Source organism: Pipistrellus hanaki, assembly GCF_964339955.1.
Source record: "Pipistrellus hanaki genome assembly, chromosome: 2".
NCBI classification, from domain to species: Eukaryota; Metazoa; Chordata; class Mammalia; order Chiroptera; family Vespertilionidae; genus Pipistrellus; species Pipistrellus hanaki.
Genome location: NC_140504.1, coordinates 107,202,996 through 107,224,002, shown reverse-complemented (window position 1 = coordinate 107,224,002; position 21,007 = coordinate 107,202,996). Strand labels below are relative to the sequence as shown.

The 21,007-nt window shown below is 38.8% G+C and overlaps 1 protein-coding gene across 1 annotated transcript in view; it reads right to left on the bottom strand.

Annotated features, from left to right (window-relative positions):
- The window catches only part of GCC2 (GRIP and coiled-coil domain containing 2), an 84,811-nt gene extending 64,559 nt beyond the window's left edge, over positions 1-20,252 (bottom strand). The window contains exons 1-7 of the mRNA XM_084872419.1: positions 20,109-20,252; positions 19,708-19,764; positions 18,766-18,850; positions 17,591-17,658; positions 5,255-5,359; positions 1,467-3,929; positions 961-1,033 (exon numbers count right to left, since the gene is read on the bottom strand). Of these exons, the coding sequence (XP_084728545.1) occupies positions 961-1,033; positions 1,467-3,929; positions 5,255-5,359; positions 17,591-17,658; positions 18,766-18,850; positions 19,708-19,764; positions 20,109-20,114 (2,857 nt within the window). The 5' untranslated portion in view covers positions 20,115-20,252. The remainder of the gene's footprint in view (positions 1-960; positions 1,034-1,466; positions 3,930-5,254; positions 5,360-17,590; positions 17,659-18,765; positions 18,851-19,707; positions 19,765-20,108) is intronic.
- Positions 20,253-21,007: the final 755 nt, after the last annotated feature.

Genomic DNA, 21,007 nt, shown 5'->3' with positions numbered 1-21,007 from the left:
TCTTCCAGCTACCTTCTCCCATTCTCTCTGCCAATCTAAGTGAGCAGTAAAATGAGGAATTATGGGCACATTACATAACACTAAGTATTTGTTTATCTTTATTATTTATATATTTTAAAATATATTTTTATTGATTTTAGAGAGGAAGGGAGAGGTTGCCTCCTGCATGCATCCTACTGGGGGTCGAACCTGCAACCAGGGCATGCGCCCTTGACTGGAATCAAACCTGGAACCCTTCAGTCCCCAGGCCAATACTCTATCTTCTGAGCTAGTGCTGTTTCTTTTGTCTTTAAAAGAGCTATCCCATAATATTACTATGAGAAATAAAGTCCCAATTCCTCTGCAGGTGGCACCAGTGCTTCTGTGCTCAGACTCCTGCCTCCACAGGAACTTCTAGTATGCTCCTGGATAGTATATATGTTAACATACAAGTTCTTGCTGTTTCCTCTTGCTAGCATACCTTCCTTTTGTGAAAAATATTTCATTCTTCGAGACATAAGAAAAATAGTCTATACTGTGATGATTTTCCCTAACTTAAAAAAGGCAGTTACTTTTTGTACTGCCAACACTGTACCTTGTGCACACATCAACCTAATGTAATAACAGCCCCTTGTGGCAGTGAGTTTTTTGAAGACATGACCTATATCTTAATCACCTTTCTATTACTAGTGCCTAAGTAACTGGGCATTCAAATAGTTTGTTAAATAATTAAAAAATCCAAAACTATCATGGAACCATTTATAAGTGAAATCATATCAGTCCTTTATTTGGATTAAACAAAAAGTTAGTTTTGAAAGGGAAGGCAAACAGATGGCAGAGGGGCAAGAAATAGGATATTAGGAAGAGACAGCTGCTTATTATGATTTAAAGACTTATTAATTGGCTTCTCTATTTCCCAACCTACTTTAACACTTAGGAGAATCTGTATAATTGTGGCAACATATGCAAAACTGTACTTACCTATTTTTTCTTCTAGTTCTTTTACTAAGGGAGGTTGATCATTTTCCAGAGAAGGTGACTTCTCAAAGGAATCCTAGATTTTATAAGGAACACAAAAACAGAATCATTTTATTTCTAATGATGAACAGGCCATCATGTTAAATATATGAAAATCATTATTATAGAATCCATACAAAAAGAATTTGGTGAACAGGTAATATTGACCTTAATAAAGGTAATATGTACATCACACAAGAATGAAATTCAAATTTTTTCATTCTTAGTGCAGTTTTGTTGTTGACTATACAGTTAAACAATATCACTTAATCTTATGCAACATCATTTCTAAAATGATCTAAAACCAAAAAATCATCAGGAAAAAGAATGTAATTTTCAGAAATTTCCCATTTAAGCTTAAATGCCAAAAATTTAAATCCTGACTTTGAAGTGTAAAAAAGTTTTGTTTTTTAGAGCTTACAATTAGAACTAAGCATTTATTTAAATTGATAAAATTCAAATTAAAATACCTTTAATAATTTCAACTCTGCTTTCAGATCTTGCAATTCAGATTCTTTTTGTTTTAGTGCTAGCCTTAGGTTTTCAAGTTCCTTTATAAAAGATTTTTCTTTTTCATTATGGATTTCAATGTTGCTACACAATTTTTGAGACATTTCTTCAACTTGAATTGAAAAATTCGGATTTTCAAGCCTTGTTTTTAATTTAGCATTTTTCATTTCTAAAAGATTAGACTGCAGGGCCTCTTTTTCTAATCTCGTTTCTTCTAACTCTTTCTTTAAGAGAACTTTCTCTTGTTTATAGTCTCTCAGTAAAGACCTAAGTTCCTCACATTGAACTATATTCTCCTCCTGAAGGCACTTAATATTTTTTTCTAACTCTACTACCTTTTTATCATATTGAAAGAGCAAGTTGTGTTTTTCCTCATTTGTTTTAGCTAAGGATTCACCTACAGCTTGTAGGATATTTGCAACATCTTGCTCTTCGTTTTCTTCTACTTCCAGCCCCATTTGTTTAAGAAAACCATACAACTGAGTTTTAACAAATAACTTCAGGATTTGCTCATTTTCAAACAGTTTATTTAAATTATCTCGCTCTTCAACTATTAACTGAAGTTTCTTTTCTAATTCAGAAATATGTTCCTTAAGAATAAAATATTCTTCCTTTTGAGAAAAGAAAGCTTCCAAATCTCTACTCAAATGATTCTTTTCTGAACTTAGCTTACTATTTTCCTCATAAAGAGACTTCACTTCAGATGACGCTTCCTGATTTTCAGAGAGAGTTTTCAATTGAATCATAAGCTTTTCTAGTTCTTGGTTACTTAGGTCTTTTTCTTTTAAAGTTTCTTCTAGTTCTCCTGTCAATTCATTTACCTTTTGTTCTAGTTCACTGTTGTATTGGGTAGTTTGCTGAACTTTTTCCCTAAGTTCTAGATTTAACTTTTCTTCCCTTTCACATTTTATATGGAGATTACCCATCTCTTCATGAGAACTTTTAATTTTACTTCTGAAGTTATCTTTTTCTTCTGTAAGAGAACTTATCTTTGCTTCAAATTCTTGTAACATGGAATCTCTCTGACTGAGACTGACTAAATATGCATCATTCTTTTCTTGAAGATTTCTTATGGCTTTCTCTAGTTCTGGTACAAGTTCTTTTTGTGACAATAACTTTTCATTTTCTATTTGGAGATGATTCACAGTTTCAAGAAGGGCATCTTTTTCATTGAAAGCAGTTCTGAGCTTCTGCTGAAGTTCATTAACATCAGATGCTTGTTGTTGCTTCATTGATTCAAATTCTTGACTTATTTTTCCAGCAGATTCCCCTAGTTCTGCTTGTAAAATTTCCATAATCTCTCGCAAACTCTCATAATTTAATACTGCTTCTTGCTTTTCTTGCTGTAGGTTTTCACACTGCTCCTTAAGACACTGTATTTCAAACATTAAAGTTAATTTTTCTTTTTCTGAATCTGACAAAAATGACTCATGTAGTTCTGATATTTCTTTTTGATGTTGCTTCTGAAGACTCTGTATTTCTTTGTTATGCTGTTCTGTAATGTGGCAAAATTGTTTATTTGAATCTTCTAGCTCAGATTTTAATTTTTCAATTACACAGCCCTGTTCTTCTTTAACTAGTAATAATTCGTTGATTTTAAATTCTAAATCTTCCCGCTCATGAAAAAATTCATCCTTTATATGTTGGGCATCAATTTCAAGTTTTAATTTAAGATTATTCATATAAATTACCTCATCTTTTAAAATATTATGTTGAGACTGTAGTTCTTTTAAAGTATCTTCTAAGTGTTTGACTTTTTCATTTACTATTTGTTCTACAAAAGTATCTTTTAAGAGCAAAGAAGACATCTGATTTTCTTGGTTTGCATTTGAGGCTTTCCCTAAGTTTTCTAATTCACATTCATATCTCTCCTGAATGTTGTTCTCACTTGCCTCTTGTTTGACTAAGTTCTCCTTTAGCTGGTTAAAATTATTGGCTTCTGCTTCTTGTTCTTTAGCACATGCTGCAATTTGGCACATCAATTCTTTCACCTCTTCTTGATGTGTAGCTTTCAACTGTGTAAGTTTTTCTTGCAAACTATTAATATCTTTTTGGTAATGCTGAGAATTAGCCTCAATGACTTTTTGAAGATGAGTAATTTCTTGTTCCTTTTCATTTGTGGCATCTTCTAATTGATTTTTCAGATATAAAATTTGCTCCTCAAAGGCTGCCCTAATTTTCTGAATCTCTTCTTGTAGATTTTTAACATTATCTTCAGAGTCACTCTGAAATTTAAGTTGTTCTGAAAACTCTAATTTATTTTTTTTTGCTTCTTCCAATTCCATTAGCAATCTAGCTTTATCTTCACTATATTTACAATGTACTGCCATTAATTCACTTTTCAAATTTTCCATTTGCTTCATACAGTTCCTTTGTGACTGTTCAAACTCCTTGTGGATATCTTCCATCTTATTTTCAGAATCCTATTATAAAAATAAGCACATAAAAATTATTTTATTAGTCCCAGGCAGATAGCTCAGTTGGCTAGAGTGTCGTCCCAATATGACAAAGTTGTGGGTTTAATCACAGGTCAGGGCACATAAAAAAAACAATCGATGAATGCATAAATAAGTGGAATCACAAATCAATATTTTTTTCTCTCTCTCTTAAAAAAAATCAAAACATAAAAATTAAAAATAATTATTTAATTAAGACAAAAGAAACCCCTGTCCTCAAGAAAAGTATTAGACACAGGCTAACTAAAAAGAACAGGAATTGAACAGAAAAGTACTTAGCGAAATAGGACACTGATATTTCAAAAATTCTACTTAGGGTCTGACTATCTTAAGTATGACAATATATATATCAATAGTGCTAATGCCATTCAGAGTAATAACTAGGAAATTTATTAATTTAATTTTCTTTTAAAAGGACAAATTGTGTAAGTTGTATTACATCAAAAGGCTCCTGATTAGCCGAGACCGGTTTGGCTCAGTGTCGGCCTGTGGACTGAGGGGTCCCGGGTTCGATTCCAGTCAAGGGCATGTACGTTGGTTGCGGGGGCATCCCCAGTGGGGGGTGTGCAGGAGACAGCTGGTCGATGATTCTCTCTCATCGATGTTTCTAGCTCTCTATCCTTCTCTCTTCCTCTCTGTGAAAAATCAATAAAATATATTAAAAAAAAAAAAAAAAAAAAAAAGGCTCCTGTTTAGATTAATAAGACTTTTTGGAAAAATTTGCCCAGACCCAACAAGCAACTGCATATCCTAGAACTGAATATATAATAGCATTTAGAATATGCCTGAGGATAAACCTACATACTTTTTCATAAGATACTTTTTTACTGCATTTTTATTAAAGAATGACATTAGCCTTAGACGTGCAGTGGATAGAGCATCAGCCTTCAGATTGAAGGGTCCCAGGTTCAATTCTGATCAATAGCACATGCCTGGGTTGCAGGCTCAAGTCCAGTAGGGGGTGTGCAGGAGGCAGCCGATCAATGATTCCCTTTCTCATCACTGATTTTTCTATCTCTCTCCCTCTCCCTTCTTCTCTGAAATCAATAAAGAAAAAAAAAAAGAAAAAGAAAAAAAGAATGACATTAGCAAGAAGGAAGTTTAAACAATACAACAAAGAAATGTTAGCTCCATCTCTTGTAGTTGAATGATTTCAGATATTTTTCTTTTTAAATATCAATTTATTTCTTGTTTGTAAACTGGTAAAATCAGATCAGATGCTTTTTAAAATCTTAAGTCTAAAATTCATTACCACACTATATAAGTTAATAAAAAATTAAAATATTGCTTACCTCAACCTGTTGCTTCATTTTAATATTTTCCTTCTTCAGAGAAAAACACTGTTGCTCAGTCTCTGCTTTTTCCAGAAGAACAGCATCCAGATGTTCAGACAATGCCTGTTTGAAACAGGATTTGTTTGCCCAAAGTTAAATATAATGGATTGATCACATACATAAATATAATGGATTGATCACAGACAGGAAAAGCACAGATATATATATATATATATATATATATATGTGTGTGTGTGTGTGTGCGTGTGTATATATATTAATCCTTCATTTTAAAATCCTAGGTAAACATTCATCATCCATCATCCTTGAATTGCCTATCTCTGGACTTATATGAAACTAGAGACCCAGTGCACGAAATTCATGCACGGAAGAGGGGGTCCCTCAGCCCAGCCTGCACTTTCTCCAATCCAGAATCCCTCTTGCAATCTGGAACCACTGGCTCCTAACTGCTCACTTGTCTACCTGCCTAATGGCCTAACTGCTTTCCCCTGCTGGCCTGATCCCTCTAACTGCCTATCTGATATCCCTTCCTCTCAGAGCCCTTCAGACCCCCAGTGCTGAGAGCTCTCTGCCACGGCCCTGCCCCATCCTGATTGGTCGTTATGTGATGGCGTCCCAGCCAATTTGCATAGTCCTCTATTATTAGTATAGATAAAAAAACTTTGTTATTAAAAAAAAAAGCACATATGTAAGAAGTTTAGACTTCTATATCAAGTTATAGTTGTTATTCAAACATGAGAGCAGAATAAGTCCATTTTAATACATAAAATGACAAAAGTTTTCCTCCCATGCATCCACTCTTACAACATTATAGAAGGACATGCTATACCAAATGAGAAGGTTAACCAAGAAGGTGAAGACATGTGACTTAGCAAACAGGAGGGCCAACATAGGAAAGCAGTGTAAAAATTCACAGGATCATGGCAAGAGGCCAAGTCCAGGATAGCTGTGCAGCAATACTAAAAAAACAGCCAGATCAAATTAGTGCAGAAGGAGAGTACTAATTTGACCATTTGGAAAATAGAAGTCATTGTAAAAGACAGCTAAACTTTTACCAAAGCTTTACTTTCTGGGAATTGTGAGGTCAGGATAGCATGGGTTAATTATTAAACACAAAGATTCATGCAACAGGCCTTCCTTCCTCTGGTTGCTGGCACTGGTTTTCCTCTGGCACCCAGGCCTTTCCTCTGGCTGCTGCCTTCCACCTTCAGTCTGCTCTGGCCAGAGTGTCGGTTGTGTCGTTCCCTCTGACCCTGCCCTCCTCTGCATAGCAGGCATCCTGCCCTGCCCTGCTGCTCTGTGTCTGTGTATGCAAATCAACCTATCGTCTTTGTTGGGGTAATTTGCATACTCAGTCCTGATTGGTGGGTGTTGCGGCGGTACGGTCAATTTGCATATTTCTCTTTTAATAGTGTTGATAACGTAAAAGGTAATGTTTGCTAACTTAGAGAAATTTTCTAATCTCATCTCTAGAAACAGTTTTGACAGAATAGGATAGGGGTGTCGAACTCAATCAGAGAAGGGGCCAAAATCTAAAATCCAGCATAAATTGCAGGCCGAATGGTTTACTGAACAGTCATAAACTGACAATGTCATAAACTGACAGCGGAGTGCAGTGATGACAGCGCGGTGCGGGCCACATTGCAAGGCCTGGCGGGCTGGATTTGGCCCGCGGGCCTTGTGTTTGACACATGTGGAATAGGAGAATACATTGATTGATGATAAGGAACAAATAAAGGGGAGATATTTAAGTATCCTGAAATGCAGCTGTATAAAAAGTATTTTAAGAGCTAAGAGTTGAGAGGCGGAGCTTGAAGATGGCGACCGAACAGTCGGACTTGTTCTGACTCTGGTCCCAGAACAGATAAAAGTAACATCTGAGTCGCTCAGGGAGGGTTGATTGGCAGCTGAGGGGCAGCAGAGGTTTCAAGGAAGCTAGGGAGCGATCCGCTGGACAGGATTTCCTGCCGGTGGCCAGCACTGCCACAGCGGCGGCCGCGGCGGCAGCGGCAGCGGCGGCGGCGCTGTGAGAAAGGAGTGGCTTCTCTGAGGCCGGGAAAGCCCACAGCGGAGAGGTCCATCCAGTAGCTGAGACGCCCGAGTTGGCGCTGGCGCGTGGATTCAAAGGAGTTCTTCGGTCACCCACGGAAAGGTCAGAGTTTGCCAGGAAAGCCTGAGAGATCGCGGTCCCTTGGCGCCGGCAGCCACGGTAGCCGGGGAGTCCCGGCCCCGCCTCCATGGAGCGCCCGCAAAGCTGAGCCCTAAGAAGGCTGCAGCGACATCTAGTGCTGGGTTTGGCATAAGCTTCCCCAGAAGCGGGAATTTTTTTTTTTTTTTTTTTTTTTATTTAAAAAAAAAGCCAGGGGACACGGGACAGTGTTAAGAATCGCGGCTGTCCCGCCAAGGGCGGAACATCTGGACACCTCGGCGCCTGATCCCCTTCAACCCCTAGCTTCGGAATACTAGGGGAGGACTGCCTAGTTGGGCATATCCGGGGAATTTGCAGGGAGAAAGTGCCTCCCTGGAAACAAGGGATCGGAGCCAGAAGAGATAGTCTGGGAGCCAGCTGGCACCCTGCCAGCTAGAGCCATAGAGAAAGAAGGCCAGAGCAACCAAAAAGACTGGGAGGTCAAACCGGAAACACTGACACCTAAGAGCTGAATTACAAACTGCCCTTTTTTTTTCTTTTTTTTTTTTCTTTTTTTCCTTTCTTTTCTTTTGTCTTTTAATTAATCAAAAATAAATGGACACAAATAACTAAGATATAGCCTACTAAAAATTAAGGATTACCTTACAAAACTGAGGTGCAGTGGAAAGCTGGGAACTGCAAGATTGTCTGGGCCGAGAATCAGAAGTGCCAAATACATTAACTGAGGAAGTGAGTGACCAGTACTGGTCATTTTTATGCTAATTTTGCTATTCTTTATTTTATTTTCATTTTTTACATCTTTTATTTAATTTTCATTTTTCATATCTTTTACTTAAGAAACAATTTTTTTTTCTTTTTTCCTTACTTGATTTTACCTTTTCAATTATTACATTTTTCAATCTCTATCATCACTATTACTACTGCTATTTTGCAATTTTTAAAAAAATTTTTACTTATTTATTTTTTTTTCTCTCTCTAGTACCATTTTATTTTTTCTTTATTTTACATTGGGAGTAACCTTCATTCTATTTTAATCTCTACTATAGCATCATTCAACCCTATCTCAACTCAACCTTTACACTATCACTCTCTTACTAAACTTTACCCTTTAGTCTACAGTTTATCCTATCCCTTTCCGGCTTTAGTTTTTCCTCTATTCTCTCTGTATACCCCCTGCTAAAGCTCTCACTATACTTATAGACCTAAGTTCCAACCCCTGATCCAAGTGTATAAATACCAATCTCTGCACTATATTAACTAGTTAAAAAAAAAAATCCGTCCTCCCCTCTATCCTTTTCGCATTGTATGTGTGAAGGTTGATTATTGTGAATTTTTATGCCTTTTAGTGAAATTGTTATGCTTATTCCTGTATTGTTATTGCTGCTTTGTATTTTTTTTTAAATCCTCTGTTTTTGTTTGTTTCTTTTACTTCTGTATATCATAGCCTTACTTAATAATAGTGGATATTGTAGTTTGTATTAATCTCCAAGTATTGTTACTGGCATTGGCTGGGTCCAGAGGTTTTTCTATGGCAATTTTCTCCACATATATATAGTTTGTTTCCCATTTCTCTTTTAGTTTGCTTCTTCTCTCTCTTTCTCTCTCTCTCTCTCCCTCTTCTTTTTTTCCCTGTTTTCCAACTTCATTTTGTCATTACTTTTTTTTTCTTCTTCTTTTTCTATCTCTTTATCCCTCTCTCTTTTTTTTTTTAATTTACTTCATTTTTTTTAATTTTAATTTTTTTTTTTTAATTTTTCTTTATTTTATTTTTACCTTTATTCCTTCTCTCCTATCCCCTAAGTTGCCTTTCTCTAGTGGTCACATTTATTAGAGGTTATTAATATTGTAAATACATTCCTGTTAAGTGCCTCTTGTGTTGTACCTGGTAGTGTTGTATTTTGTACCTCAAAATCAACGCAGGAGAAGGAATACCACATAACCAGACATCCTGAAAAGAGAGGCCATGGGGAGACAAAAACATAGTCCGCACGTGAAAGAAAAGCAGGCATCACCAGAAAAGGAAGTAAACGAGCCAGAGGTAAGCAGCCTGCCAGAGCAAGAATTCAGAGTAATGATCATAGCATGGCTAAAAAGAATGGAAGAGAAATTTGACAATAGCCAAGAAGAAATGAGAAAGAACCATGAGGAAATGAAGAAGAGCCATGAGGAACTGAAGAAGAACCAAGAAGAAATGAAAAGTGACATCGCTACCATGAAGAACTCAATAGAAAGCATCAAGAGTAGACTAGATGAAGCAGAGGACCGCATCAGTGAGCTAGAAGATAAGATGGAAAAAAATACCCAAGTAGAGCAACTTCTAGAAAAAAAAGATTAAAAAGCAGGAGGAGAGCCTACGGGAGCTTTGGGACAAAACAAAACAAAATAATATTCGAATAATAGGAGTTCCAGAAGGAAAGGAAACTGATGTAGACATGGAAAAAGTATTAAAAGAAATAATGACAGAAAACTTTCCTGAAATAGAAAAGAAAAAACCCACACAAATCCAAGATGCCCGCAGAGTCCGAAGCAAAATGAATCCCAGAAGACAGACTCCAAGGCACATTATAATTAAATTGGCAAACAACAACGACAAAGTAAGAATCTTAAAAGCAGCCAGAGAGAGACAGAAAGTTACATACAAAGGAACCCCCATCAGACTAGCAACTGATTTCTCAACAGAAACTTATCAGGCCAGAAGGGAATGGGATGAACTATACAAAGTCATGCAAAGGAAGGGTCTGAATCCAAGAATACTGTACCCAACAAGGCTATCAATCAAAATTGAAGGGGAAATCAGGAGCTTCACAGACAAAAGAAGACTGAAGGAATTTATATCCACCAAACCAGCAATGCAAGAAATGCTAAAGGGTCTACTGTAAAAATAAAGGAATAAGAAGTGAAGAAGGAACACGGGTATAGAATAAAAATGGCGTCAAATGAGTACCTATCAATAATAACCTTAAATGTAAATGGATTAAATGCTCCAATCAAAAGACATAGGGTAACAGATTGGATAAGAAAACAAGACCCATACATCTGTTGTCTACAAGAAACCCACCTCAGAAAAAGAGATGCACACAGACTGAGGGTGAAGGGATGGAAAAAAGTTTTCCAGGAAAATGGAAATGAAAAAAAAAGCTGGGGTAGCAATACTTATATCTGACAAATTAGATCTCAGAGTGAAGGACATAACAAGAGATAATGAAGGCCACTTCATAATACTAAAGGGAACAATCCAACAAGAAGAAATAACCCTGGTAAATATATATGCACCCAATACAGGAGCAACCAAATACATTAAAAAACTGCTAGAGGACATTAAGGGAGAGATTAATAGCAATACAATCATAGTAGGAGATTTTAATACCCCACTGTCACCCTTCGACAAATCATCTAAACAAAAAATCAGCAAAGAAATATCAATCCTAAATGACTCACTAGACCAGATGGAATTAATTGACATCTTCAGGACACTCCACCCCAAAGCCACAGAATATACATTCTTCTCAAGTGCACATGGGACATTCTCAAAGATAGACCACATTTTGGGACATAGGCAAAGTCTCTTCAAATTCAAGAAGATAGAAATCATATCAAGTATCTTCTCAGACCATAATGGCATAAAACTGGAAATTAACTACAATAAAAATAATCCAAAGAAATCAAACACATGGAGACTAAAGAGCTTGCTATTAAACAAGGACTGGGTTACCAGAGAAATCAAGGAAGAAATTAAAAACATCCTGGAAACAAATGACAATGAAAGCACAACAATCCAAAATCTTTGGGACACAGCAAAAGCAGTTTTGAGAGGGAAGTTCATATCCTTACAAGCCTATTGCAAAAAACTAGAAAAAATAGTAACAGATGATCTAACTCTACAACTCAAAGAGTTAGAAAAGGAGCAACAAGAAAAGCCCAGTGTAAGCAGAAGGAAGGAAATAACAAAAATCAGAGCAGAGATAAATGACATAGAGACCAAAAAAACAATACATAAGATCAACAAAACCAAGAGCTGGTTCTTTGAAAGGATAAACAAGATAGATGAACCTCTAGCCAGGCTAACCAAGAAACAAAGAGAGAGGACCCAAATAAACAAAATCAGAAATGAAAGAGGTGTAATAACAACAGACCCCACCGAAATACAACGGATTGTTACAAAATACTACGAACTCTATTCCAACAAACTGAACAACCTGGAGGAAATGGACATATTCCTAGAAAAATACAAACTTCCAAAACTCAATCAGGAAGAATCTAAAAATCTCAATAGACCAGTGACGTGGGAAGAAATTGAAACAGTCATCAAAAAGCTTCCAGCAAACAAAAGCCCAGGGCCAGATGGCTTCACAGGAGAGTTTTACCAAACATTCAAGGAAGAACTAAAACCTATCCTCCTCAGACTATTCCAAAAAATTTAAGAGGAAGGAACACTTCCAAACTCCTTCTATGAAGCCAGCATCACCCTAATACCAAAACCTGATAAAGACAACTCAATGAAAGAGAATTACAGGCCAATATCCCTCATGAACATAGATGCCAAAATCCTCAACAAAATTCTAGCAAATCGGCTCCAGCAGAGCATCACAAAGATCATACACCATGACCAAGTAGGATTTATTCCAGGAATGTAAGGTTGGTACAATATCCGCAAATCAATAAACGTGATACATCACATAAACAAGTTGAAAGATAAAAATCATATAGTCATATCAATTGATGCAGAAAAAGCATTTGATAAAATCCAACACCCTTTCCTGATAAAAACTCTTAAAAAGGTGGGAGTACAAGGATCATACCTCAACGTAATAAAAGCTATATATGATAAACCCACAGCCAACATCATACTCAATGGGCAAAAACTAAAACCATTCCCTCTAAGAACAGGAACAAGACAGGGATGCCCACTATCGCCACTCCTCTTTGACATAGTACTGGAAGTACTAGCCATTGCAATTAGACAAGAGGAGAAAATAAAAGGCATCCAAATTGGAAAAGAAGAAGTAAAGTTATCCTTATTTGCAGACGACATGATATTGTATATAAAAAACCCAAAAGACTCCATTAAAAAACTAATTGGCTTAATAAATGAATTTGGCAATGTAGCAGGATACAAAATTAACACCAAGAAATCTATGGCATTTCTATACACCAACAGTGAGTTTATAGAAACAGAGACTGAAAAAGCAATTCCATTTACGATCGCACCAAAACAATTAAGATACCTAGGAATAAACTTAACTAAGGAAGTAAAGGACCTATACGCGGAAAACTACACGACACTGAAAAAAGAAATTGAGGAAGATGTAAACAGATGGAAGAACATACCATGTTCATGGATTGGTAGAATCAACATCATCAAAATGTCCATACTTCCTAAAGCAATCTATAAGTTCAATGCACTCCCCATTAAAATACCAACGGCATATTTCACTGACCTAGAAAGAACTCTCCAAAAGTTCATTTGGAACAATAAAAGACCCCGAATAGCCACAGCAATCCTGAGAAAGAAGAGTAAAGTAGGAGGTATCTCAATACCAGACTTCAAACTGTATTACAAAGCCACTGTTTTCAAAACAGCCTGGTACTGGCACAAAAACAGACATATAGATCAATGGAATCGAATCGAGAACCCAGATATCAACCCAAATCACTATGCTCAATTAATATTTGACAAAGGAGGCACTAATATACAATGGAGTCAAGACAGTCTCTTCAATAAATGGTGTTGGGAAAATTGGACAGATACATGCAAAAGAATGAAACTAGATCACCAACTTACACCATACACAAAAATAAACTCAAAATGGATACAGGACTTAAACATCAGACGGGAAACCATAAAAATACTAGAAGCATCCACAGGCAACAAAATCTCAGACGTATGCCAAAAGAACTTCTTCACTGATACTAACCCTAGTGCAATGGAAGCTAAAGAGAAAATAAACAAATGGGACTATATCAAAATAAAAAGCTTTTTTATAGCAAAAGAAACCATCAACAAAACAACAAGAAAGCCCACTGTGTGGGAGAACATATTTGCAAATGTTACCACTGATAAAGGTTTAATCTCCAACATCTACAAACAGCTTATACAACTAAATAAAAGGAAGATGAATGATCCAATTAAAAAATGGGCAATGGACCTAAATAGAATATTTTCAAAAGAAGACAGAAGGAAGGCCAAAAGGCACAAGAAAACATGCTCAAAGTCACTAATTATCCGAGAGATGCAAATCAAAACAACAATGCGGTACCATCTCACACCTGTCAGAATGGCCACCATCAACAAATCAACAAACGACAAGTGTTGGCGAGGTTGCAGAGAAAAAGGAACCCTCGTGCACTGCTGGTGGGAATGTAGACTGGTGCAACCACTGTAGAGAACAGTGTGGAGTTTCCTCAAAAAACTGAAAATGGAACTCCCATTTGACCCAGTAATCCCACTTCTAGGAATATATCCCAAGAAACTAGAAACACCAATCAGAAAGGATATATGCACCCCTATGTTCATAGCAGCACAATCTACAATAGCCAGAATTTGGAAACAGCCTAAGTGTCCGTCAGCAGATGATTGGATCCAAAAACTATGGTACATCTACACAATGGAATACTATGCTGCCATAAAAAAGAAGGATTTCTCATCATTTGCAGCATCCTGGATGGAATTGGAGAACATCATGCTGAGTGAAATAAGCCAATCAATGAAAGAGAAACACCACATGACCTCACTCATTTGTGGATAATAAAGAACATTATAAACTGATGAACCATGAGATAGATATAGAGACAGTATATCAACAAGTAGACTGTCAAATTACAGCGGGGAGGGGAGGAAGATCTGAGGGAGATAATAGATCAACCGAAGGACTTGTATACATGCATATAAGTGCAACCAATGGACACAAAACTCTGGGGAGGGAGGGGATGTGTGGGAGGGAGGGAGGGGGTAAAAAAAAAGTCAATAAAATATATTTTAAAAAAATAAAATAAAATAAAAACTAAAAATAAATAAATAAATAAATAAATAATTCATCATGTAAAAAAAAAAGAGCTAAGAGTTAACTAATACATATTAGAAGAGAATCCTTATGATTTTCAAATACTAAAGCCTTCTGGTGTGCATTCATATATGTGCATAAAACATTCCCACAAATACAATGATAGCTGGTTTGGCTTGGTGGACAGAGCGTTGGCCGGTAGACTGAAGGGCCCAGACTCTGGTCAAGGGCACATGCCTGGGTTGCGGGCTCAATCCCCAGTAGGGGTAGTGCAGGAGACAGCCCATCAATGGTTCTCTCTTATCATTGATGTTTTTCTCTCTCCCTCTCTCAAAAAAAATATTTTAAAAATAAATAATGATAATTAATAATTATCAAGTACTTATGTGACAGACCCAATTCTAAGTGCTGTACATTTATTTACTCATAATACTCAAAACAACCCTATGAAAAATAGGTATTATTAGCTCTAGTCTACAGTTGAAGGAACTGAGTCACAGAGAATGAAGAAACTTAGTCATGGTCAGACAGCTGATAAGTGGCAGAGTAGGCAGGGATCTGAAGATCTGACAGGCAGTCTGGTTCCAGAGTTGGCTTCCTTCATTGCCAGGGGCGACCCAAGCTTCCCGCCCGCCCGCCCGCCCTCACTGACTATGAAAGGAGGGACCTGCGAGCAGTGGCCACATAGCTTGAGTGTGTGGGAGGCTTGGGTCACCCAGGCCAGCTGCTGAGGGGACTTCAAATGGCCTCAGCCCTTCATCCATGCTGGCCATTCCACCATCAGGGTGAGGGTCCCAGCTGGGAGGCGTGGCCAGCCTGAAAATGGCTTTCGGCCCTTTACCCAGGCTGGCCATGCCCCCATGGGGTAAGGGTCCCCACTGGGGGGCGTAGCCAGCCTGAAATCTGCCCCAGCTCTTCACCCAAGCCAGCACCGTTCACAATGGGGATCTCCACCCCAATGGGGGCATGGCTGGCCTAAAAACCATCACAGGCCCCTCGCCCTGAAGGGAACCCTCATCTTGATTTGAGACACCCTTCAGGGCAAACCAGCTAGCCCCCACCATGCACCAGATCTCTATCTATACTAATAAAAGGGTAATATGCTAATTAGACTGGGAGACCCTTCAGGAGACCTTCTGGATGTTCTTCTGGACAAAGCCATTGTGGTTGGGCCAAGGTAGAGGCAATTAGGGGCCAAGAGGGGAGGATAGTTGTGGGTGATCAGGCCGGGATGGAACAGCCACTGTGTTGCGCAGGTAGGCAAAGAGGGCAGGTGGGGGCGAGTACGCTGGCATGAGGGGGAAGTTGGAGGTGATCAGGCTGGTCGGTGGGGTAGTTGGGGGGCGAGTAGGCCAGCAGGGAGAGTCATTAGGGGCAATCAGGCAGGCAGGCAGGTGAGTGGTTAGGAGCTAGCAGTCCTGGATTGCGAGAGGGCTGTCCAATTGCTGGTTTAAGCCCGATCAAAGGGATCGTGCCTAAACTGGCAGTCTACCACCCCCCAAAGGGTCCCAGATTGGAGAGGGTGCAGGCTGGGCTGAGGAACACCCCTCTCACCTGTGCACAAATTATATTCACGAGGCCACTAGTCCTAATAAAAAGGGAATATGCTAATTGACCCTCACGCTGTCGCAAAGATGGTGGTGCCCACAGCCAATAAGGGAATATGCTAATTGACTGCCCCACCCTCAAAGATGGTGGCACCCAGTCCCCTCAGCCCTGTTGGGTCAGCAGGCATATGGCAAGGCCAGGCCACCTGCCTCTGGAGTCCCCGAGTCACCTCAGCCACCCAGCTGCCCAGGGTCAGTCTGAGGCACAGGTAAGCCTCCAATGGTGGCAGCCCAGCTGCTCAGGGTTACCCAAGGCTCAGGTAACCAGGGCCGGCTGAGGCTTGCACTGACAGCAGTACAGCAGCAGAGGTGTGATAGGGTGTTGCCTTCCCCTGATTGCTGGGTCACCTCCCACCCCGGAGGGCTCCCAGACTGTGAGAGGAAACAGGCCAGGCTGACGGAATCCGCCCCTCCAATGCATGAATTTTCATGCACTGGGTCTCTAGTGTTTAAATAAATTATAAATCCAAATAGTATTTGTGCATGCCATTCACTATATACTATTTTAGCTGAGTAAAGAACAAAATTATATTGCATGATATGCATAGGGATTTAAGAACTCCTGTAGTAACTTTCTAGAAGTCTTTCAATTGTTCACTGCTCACAAATTTAGAGCCATCTAATAAAAGAGTGTAAGATAACATATAATAAAAGAATAGCTGGCAAACTCAAATTACAAATATGGAAAAGCAAGAAAAAAATTATTGCACAGCTTTGAGAAGCGAAACTTTCAAAAGGTTAAGCCAAGTGGGAAAAGGAAAAAGTATTTTTTAGTGTTAATGGCAGGTAATAAGCAACTCAGGTTCTTAAACAGAATAACAAGGTAAAAGTAACATTCAGTGATCTGGTGATTGGATATAGCAGTAAAAAGAGATAGAGAGCCTAGTTATGGGGTTATTAAATTAAGTCACATATGACATGAAGCGCTTCACACAGAGCCATCGACAGGGAGAGAAGGAGGGTGAACTGCCGCCTTAGCTTGAAAAAAAAAACTCTGGTAACTGACACACAGAGTTAGAGACAGGGGAGCTGAGGAATCTCTAATGTTAAAGGCCTGGAAGTGTGCTACCCCTGGTTGTCCAGAGAAGAGGAGAGTCATGTTGAAGAGTGGACTCGAGAAATGGGTAAAGATTTTCCCCCCAATAGCTAGAAATTCACCTGTGAGATATGGTTAGTAGTCAAGTCCAGGGATACATATCTATCTGTAGATTAAATGTATATATAAGTGATCAGCCCCCAAACATCATCAATGTCCTGGGCTTTCTGAGGAGGAGAGGAGCAGGACTGAGACTGAGGCAACAATCACTGTTACAGTCTGTTTGATGAAAAGGAGAGGGAATAATAATACTCATTTCAGAACAGAAGGGAGACAGAGATCATTTAATCCTCTCTTTTTATAGTCAGACAGAGTGATTACAAACTTATCTAAGGGCAGAGAGGAAGTGGAGAAACAGGGGCAGAAAGCTAGAGAGAGGTCCAGGAAGCTGACAGCCCTCACAGAAATATGAAGGTCATTAGACATTTCCTCTAAGTAAATAAATCAAAATAAAAGCAATATTCACAAATGTTTCATCACCTTAATAACTTCATGAGTTCCTCCAGCAACAGGTTTTGATTTGAGTTCTTCAATTTCTTTCTCTAATTCTAAACATTAAAAAAAAAAAAAAAAAAAAAAGATTCCAGTTCAGCAATGAAAAATAACTGGCTACAGGAATAAGTACTTTCTTTTAGAAAAAAAATCACTATAAATTATAATACATTTAAGAAACAACAAATAATGAGAAAATATTAACTTCACCCATTATTACCTTTTATTTTCCTTTTTATTATGAAAAACTCCAAATATATAAAGAGAATAGTATGATTAATTATCATATGCTCATCACCTTGATTTAGCAATTGTTACATAGCCAATCTTGTTTCATTCTGACCTGCATTCACTTTCAACTTTCCATCAAATTTTGAAGCAAATCCTAAGCATTATGTTATTTCAGCTGAAAACAACTTCTTACTGTAGAATCTTAAAGCAACAACTAACCTCATATTAAACATAGATGTCAATCTATTTCATCCACTCATGTCTAGGTCTGGGGCCAGGAACGCCTTTCCAAATAAATTACTCTCTCACAAATTGATCAACCTTCCAAAACACAATGTGACCTTTCCTAACAGAAAATAAAATTTGGCTTTTAGGCTGGGCAGTTAACATTTGTTAAATCACTGAAAATTTAAGCACTAACCCACACATACTAAAAAGGATACTAATTTCTTCATCCTTTTGGAATATAAAGAAAGGAAAACTAAATAAGGACTCAATCAACTTCAGTAAGTAAATATAATTCAAAATTTCAGAGTGGAAATTTTTTATTACTTTACTTAAGCCTTGTTTTACTTCTTTGACTCACAACCTCGTGACTCTAACATTTCAACTGACTACTCTAGATGTACATTTTAATACATCTAGAAACATGCTTGACTCAGAAGAATATGTAATCTAAATTAAGTTTAAAAAGGTACTTAATTTAACAAATTGTTTTAAATATCTTCCTTTATTTTAATAATTCAAAGGATCTGCATTTTAGAGATGTAAGGTTAAAAAAATGAGAGGCAAATGGTTAGATGCTAAATAACAGATTTCACTACACTAAGATTTTACTGGATTCACTAGTAAACAAAACAAATGTACAATTAAAAACTAATTTTTAACTATGATTAAATAATATTTTTGTTAAGATAGTTTCAACCCAATACCTGTGCATCTTGAATTAGCTTTCTGTATTAGCATCATCTGTTTCTTGGCAAACTTGATAAGATCTTCCTTGGGCAATGTTTCCAGCTGAAAGATGTAGTGACATTACCAATTTGCTATAACTCATGTTTCTACTATATTGCAAAAGAAACATCACATCTCCCCAAAAATGAAAATCCTACTGTATGTCAACCAAACACTACATTTTTTAAAATGAGCAAATGCAACTTCAATTATTAGTTAAGCAACCAGTAGGAAATGTAAAAATAGCACATGTCTTACAGACATTGTCAGAGGTTAAGACACTTTCTAGGTTTTGATTTCTTTAAGCATAATTCTTATAGCAATAAGATGAATCATGCTGCAATACGGTTTTAGTTAAAACTCAGGGGAAATTACTTAACTTTAATCACTTAAATTACTTAACTTAAAATTACTCATCTGTAAAAGTGGGGAACAATGATAGTTATCTCATGGCTACCATTAATCTGAAATGAAGGTGTTCAGGCAAGTGCCTGAAACTTAGCATGCAAGTGATAAACCGCTACCTGTGAGAATCATGAAGGATAAACGGGCAGTGAAAATTACACAATTGAACTCTATCTTCGCATCACAGGAGACGCCTACACAATAGTCCCTTGACTCCTATCCCATGTCTGCTCTTTCCACCTCACTATGAGTCGTCATAAATTAGACTTTGTTTGTCTGAAATTTACATAATCTCTCAGCTGTGCTAACCAGGCGCAGGAAGTAAAGAGAGTCAACTCTTTTCATACCAGTAAACTTAAAAAGGGAACAGATGGGTGACTGTGTAAACTAAAATTGAAAGCCCTTGGAAAAAGGCTATTTATTTTGAATAACCCCTCCCCCACTCCCATGCCACAGTTTTTCAATTCATCAGCCTTCCACTCTCCAGGGAGCCGCAAGGCAAGTATTCTCTTCACCTTCGATTTCCCGGCTCCAGGCGGGGCTGGTGAAGCCACCCCGTGTTGGACAGGATCCTGCAAAACAATCAAACCCAGGTGGTCAGAACTGTTTTCCTAATCTGAACAGAACGCGGAACCTTGAGAGGTAAAACACCGTTCCGTGGGATCAGGTGGAAACCTTTACCGTGAGAAAGACCTGGGGAAGGAGGGTCTGCCACTGGGGCTGATGGTAGCAATCGTGCAGGAGCGGTTCTAATGGGCCCGGGACCGCGAGGGCCGGCGCTTGGGGCGGTGGGGAAACTGCGGGAGGCTGCTGAGCCCTCTCCCGGGCCTCTCCCCGCGCCCAGCCCGGGCGGACGGCTCGCGAGAAGGCAGCGGGTCCCACCCAAGCGCGCGGCTCGGGGCTCCGGCCGCGTTACCTCCATGGCGGCTCGCCCACCGCGGCCCAGCAACCGCGCAGTCCCCGGCCCGCCGCTCCGGAGCTGACTGGAACTTGCGTCTGCGCCCGCCTCTGACGTGGCCGACGGCAGGTCAAAGGTGGCACTCCTCCGGCTGCCCCACCCCACGCGTCTCCATGGCTGCGCCCCGGCCGCTTCCGCTTCCGCTCCCGCTGCTACGGGCCCCGCCGGATACCGACCCCGGGCCCCAGGGGGCCTCGCGGGGCTGCAGACCTTGGAGCAGCCCAGTCACAGCGATGAAGCTGGGGGCCGAATCTACTTGGTTAGTGAGTCGGTAAATTCCCTTTATTTAGTGTACGTGGCCAGTCAGTCAATTCCCTTTATTTAGTGATCCAGTTAGGATAGGGATTTACTATTATTTGTGTGGAGGAAAAGGGGCCACAGGCTAACCTGATTAACTTAGGAAAGGCCTTGCAAACTCGGGAGACCTAAGTAACCACAAAAGATGGTCTGAATTAAAACCTTTTGTTAAAAGCAGTTTATAGTGGGTAGTCATGTCCTTGGCCAGGGTCTTACATGACAAAGATCAACTTCATCTTTACAGAGGCTATTGTCTTTTTGCATCTAACAAACTTGTGGAATGTCAAGGTAATTTGTAACTTCCCTTTTTAACAGATCCCTCAGGGCACAACAAATGGTGCCAGGACACTGACCACAAATTCCCTCATTGTAATTGTTATCTGTTAATTGTTGCCTGGTACCCACCTTTGTAAAAGAAGCTTGTATTTATCATTTTACTTTTTAGAAAAATACATTTTTGTTGATTTCAGAAGGTGAAGAGAAAGGGAGAGAAACATCAATGATGAGAGAGAATCATTAATTGGCTCCCTCCTGCATGCCCCCTAATTTGGATGGAGCTC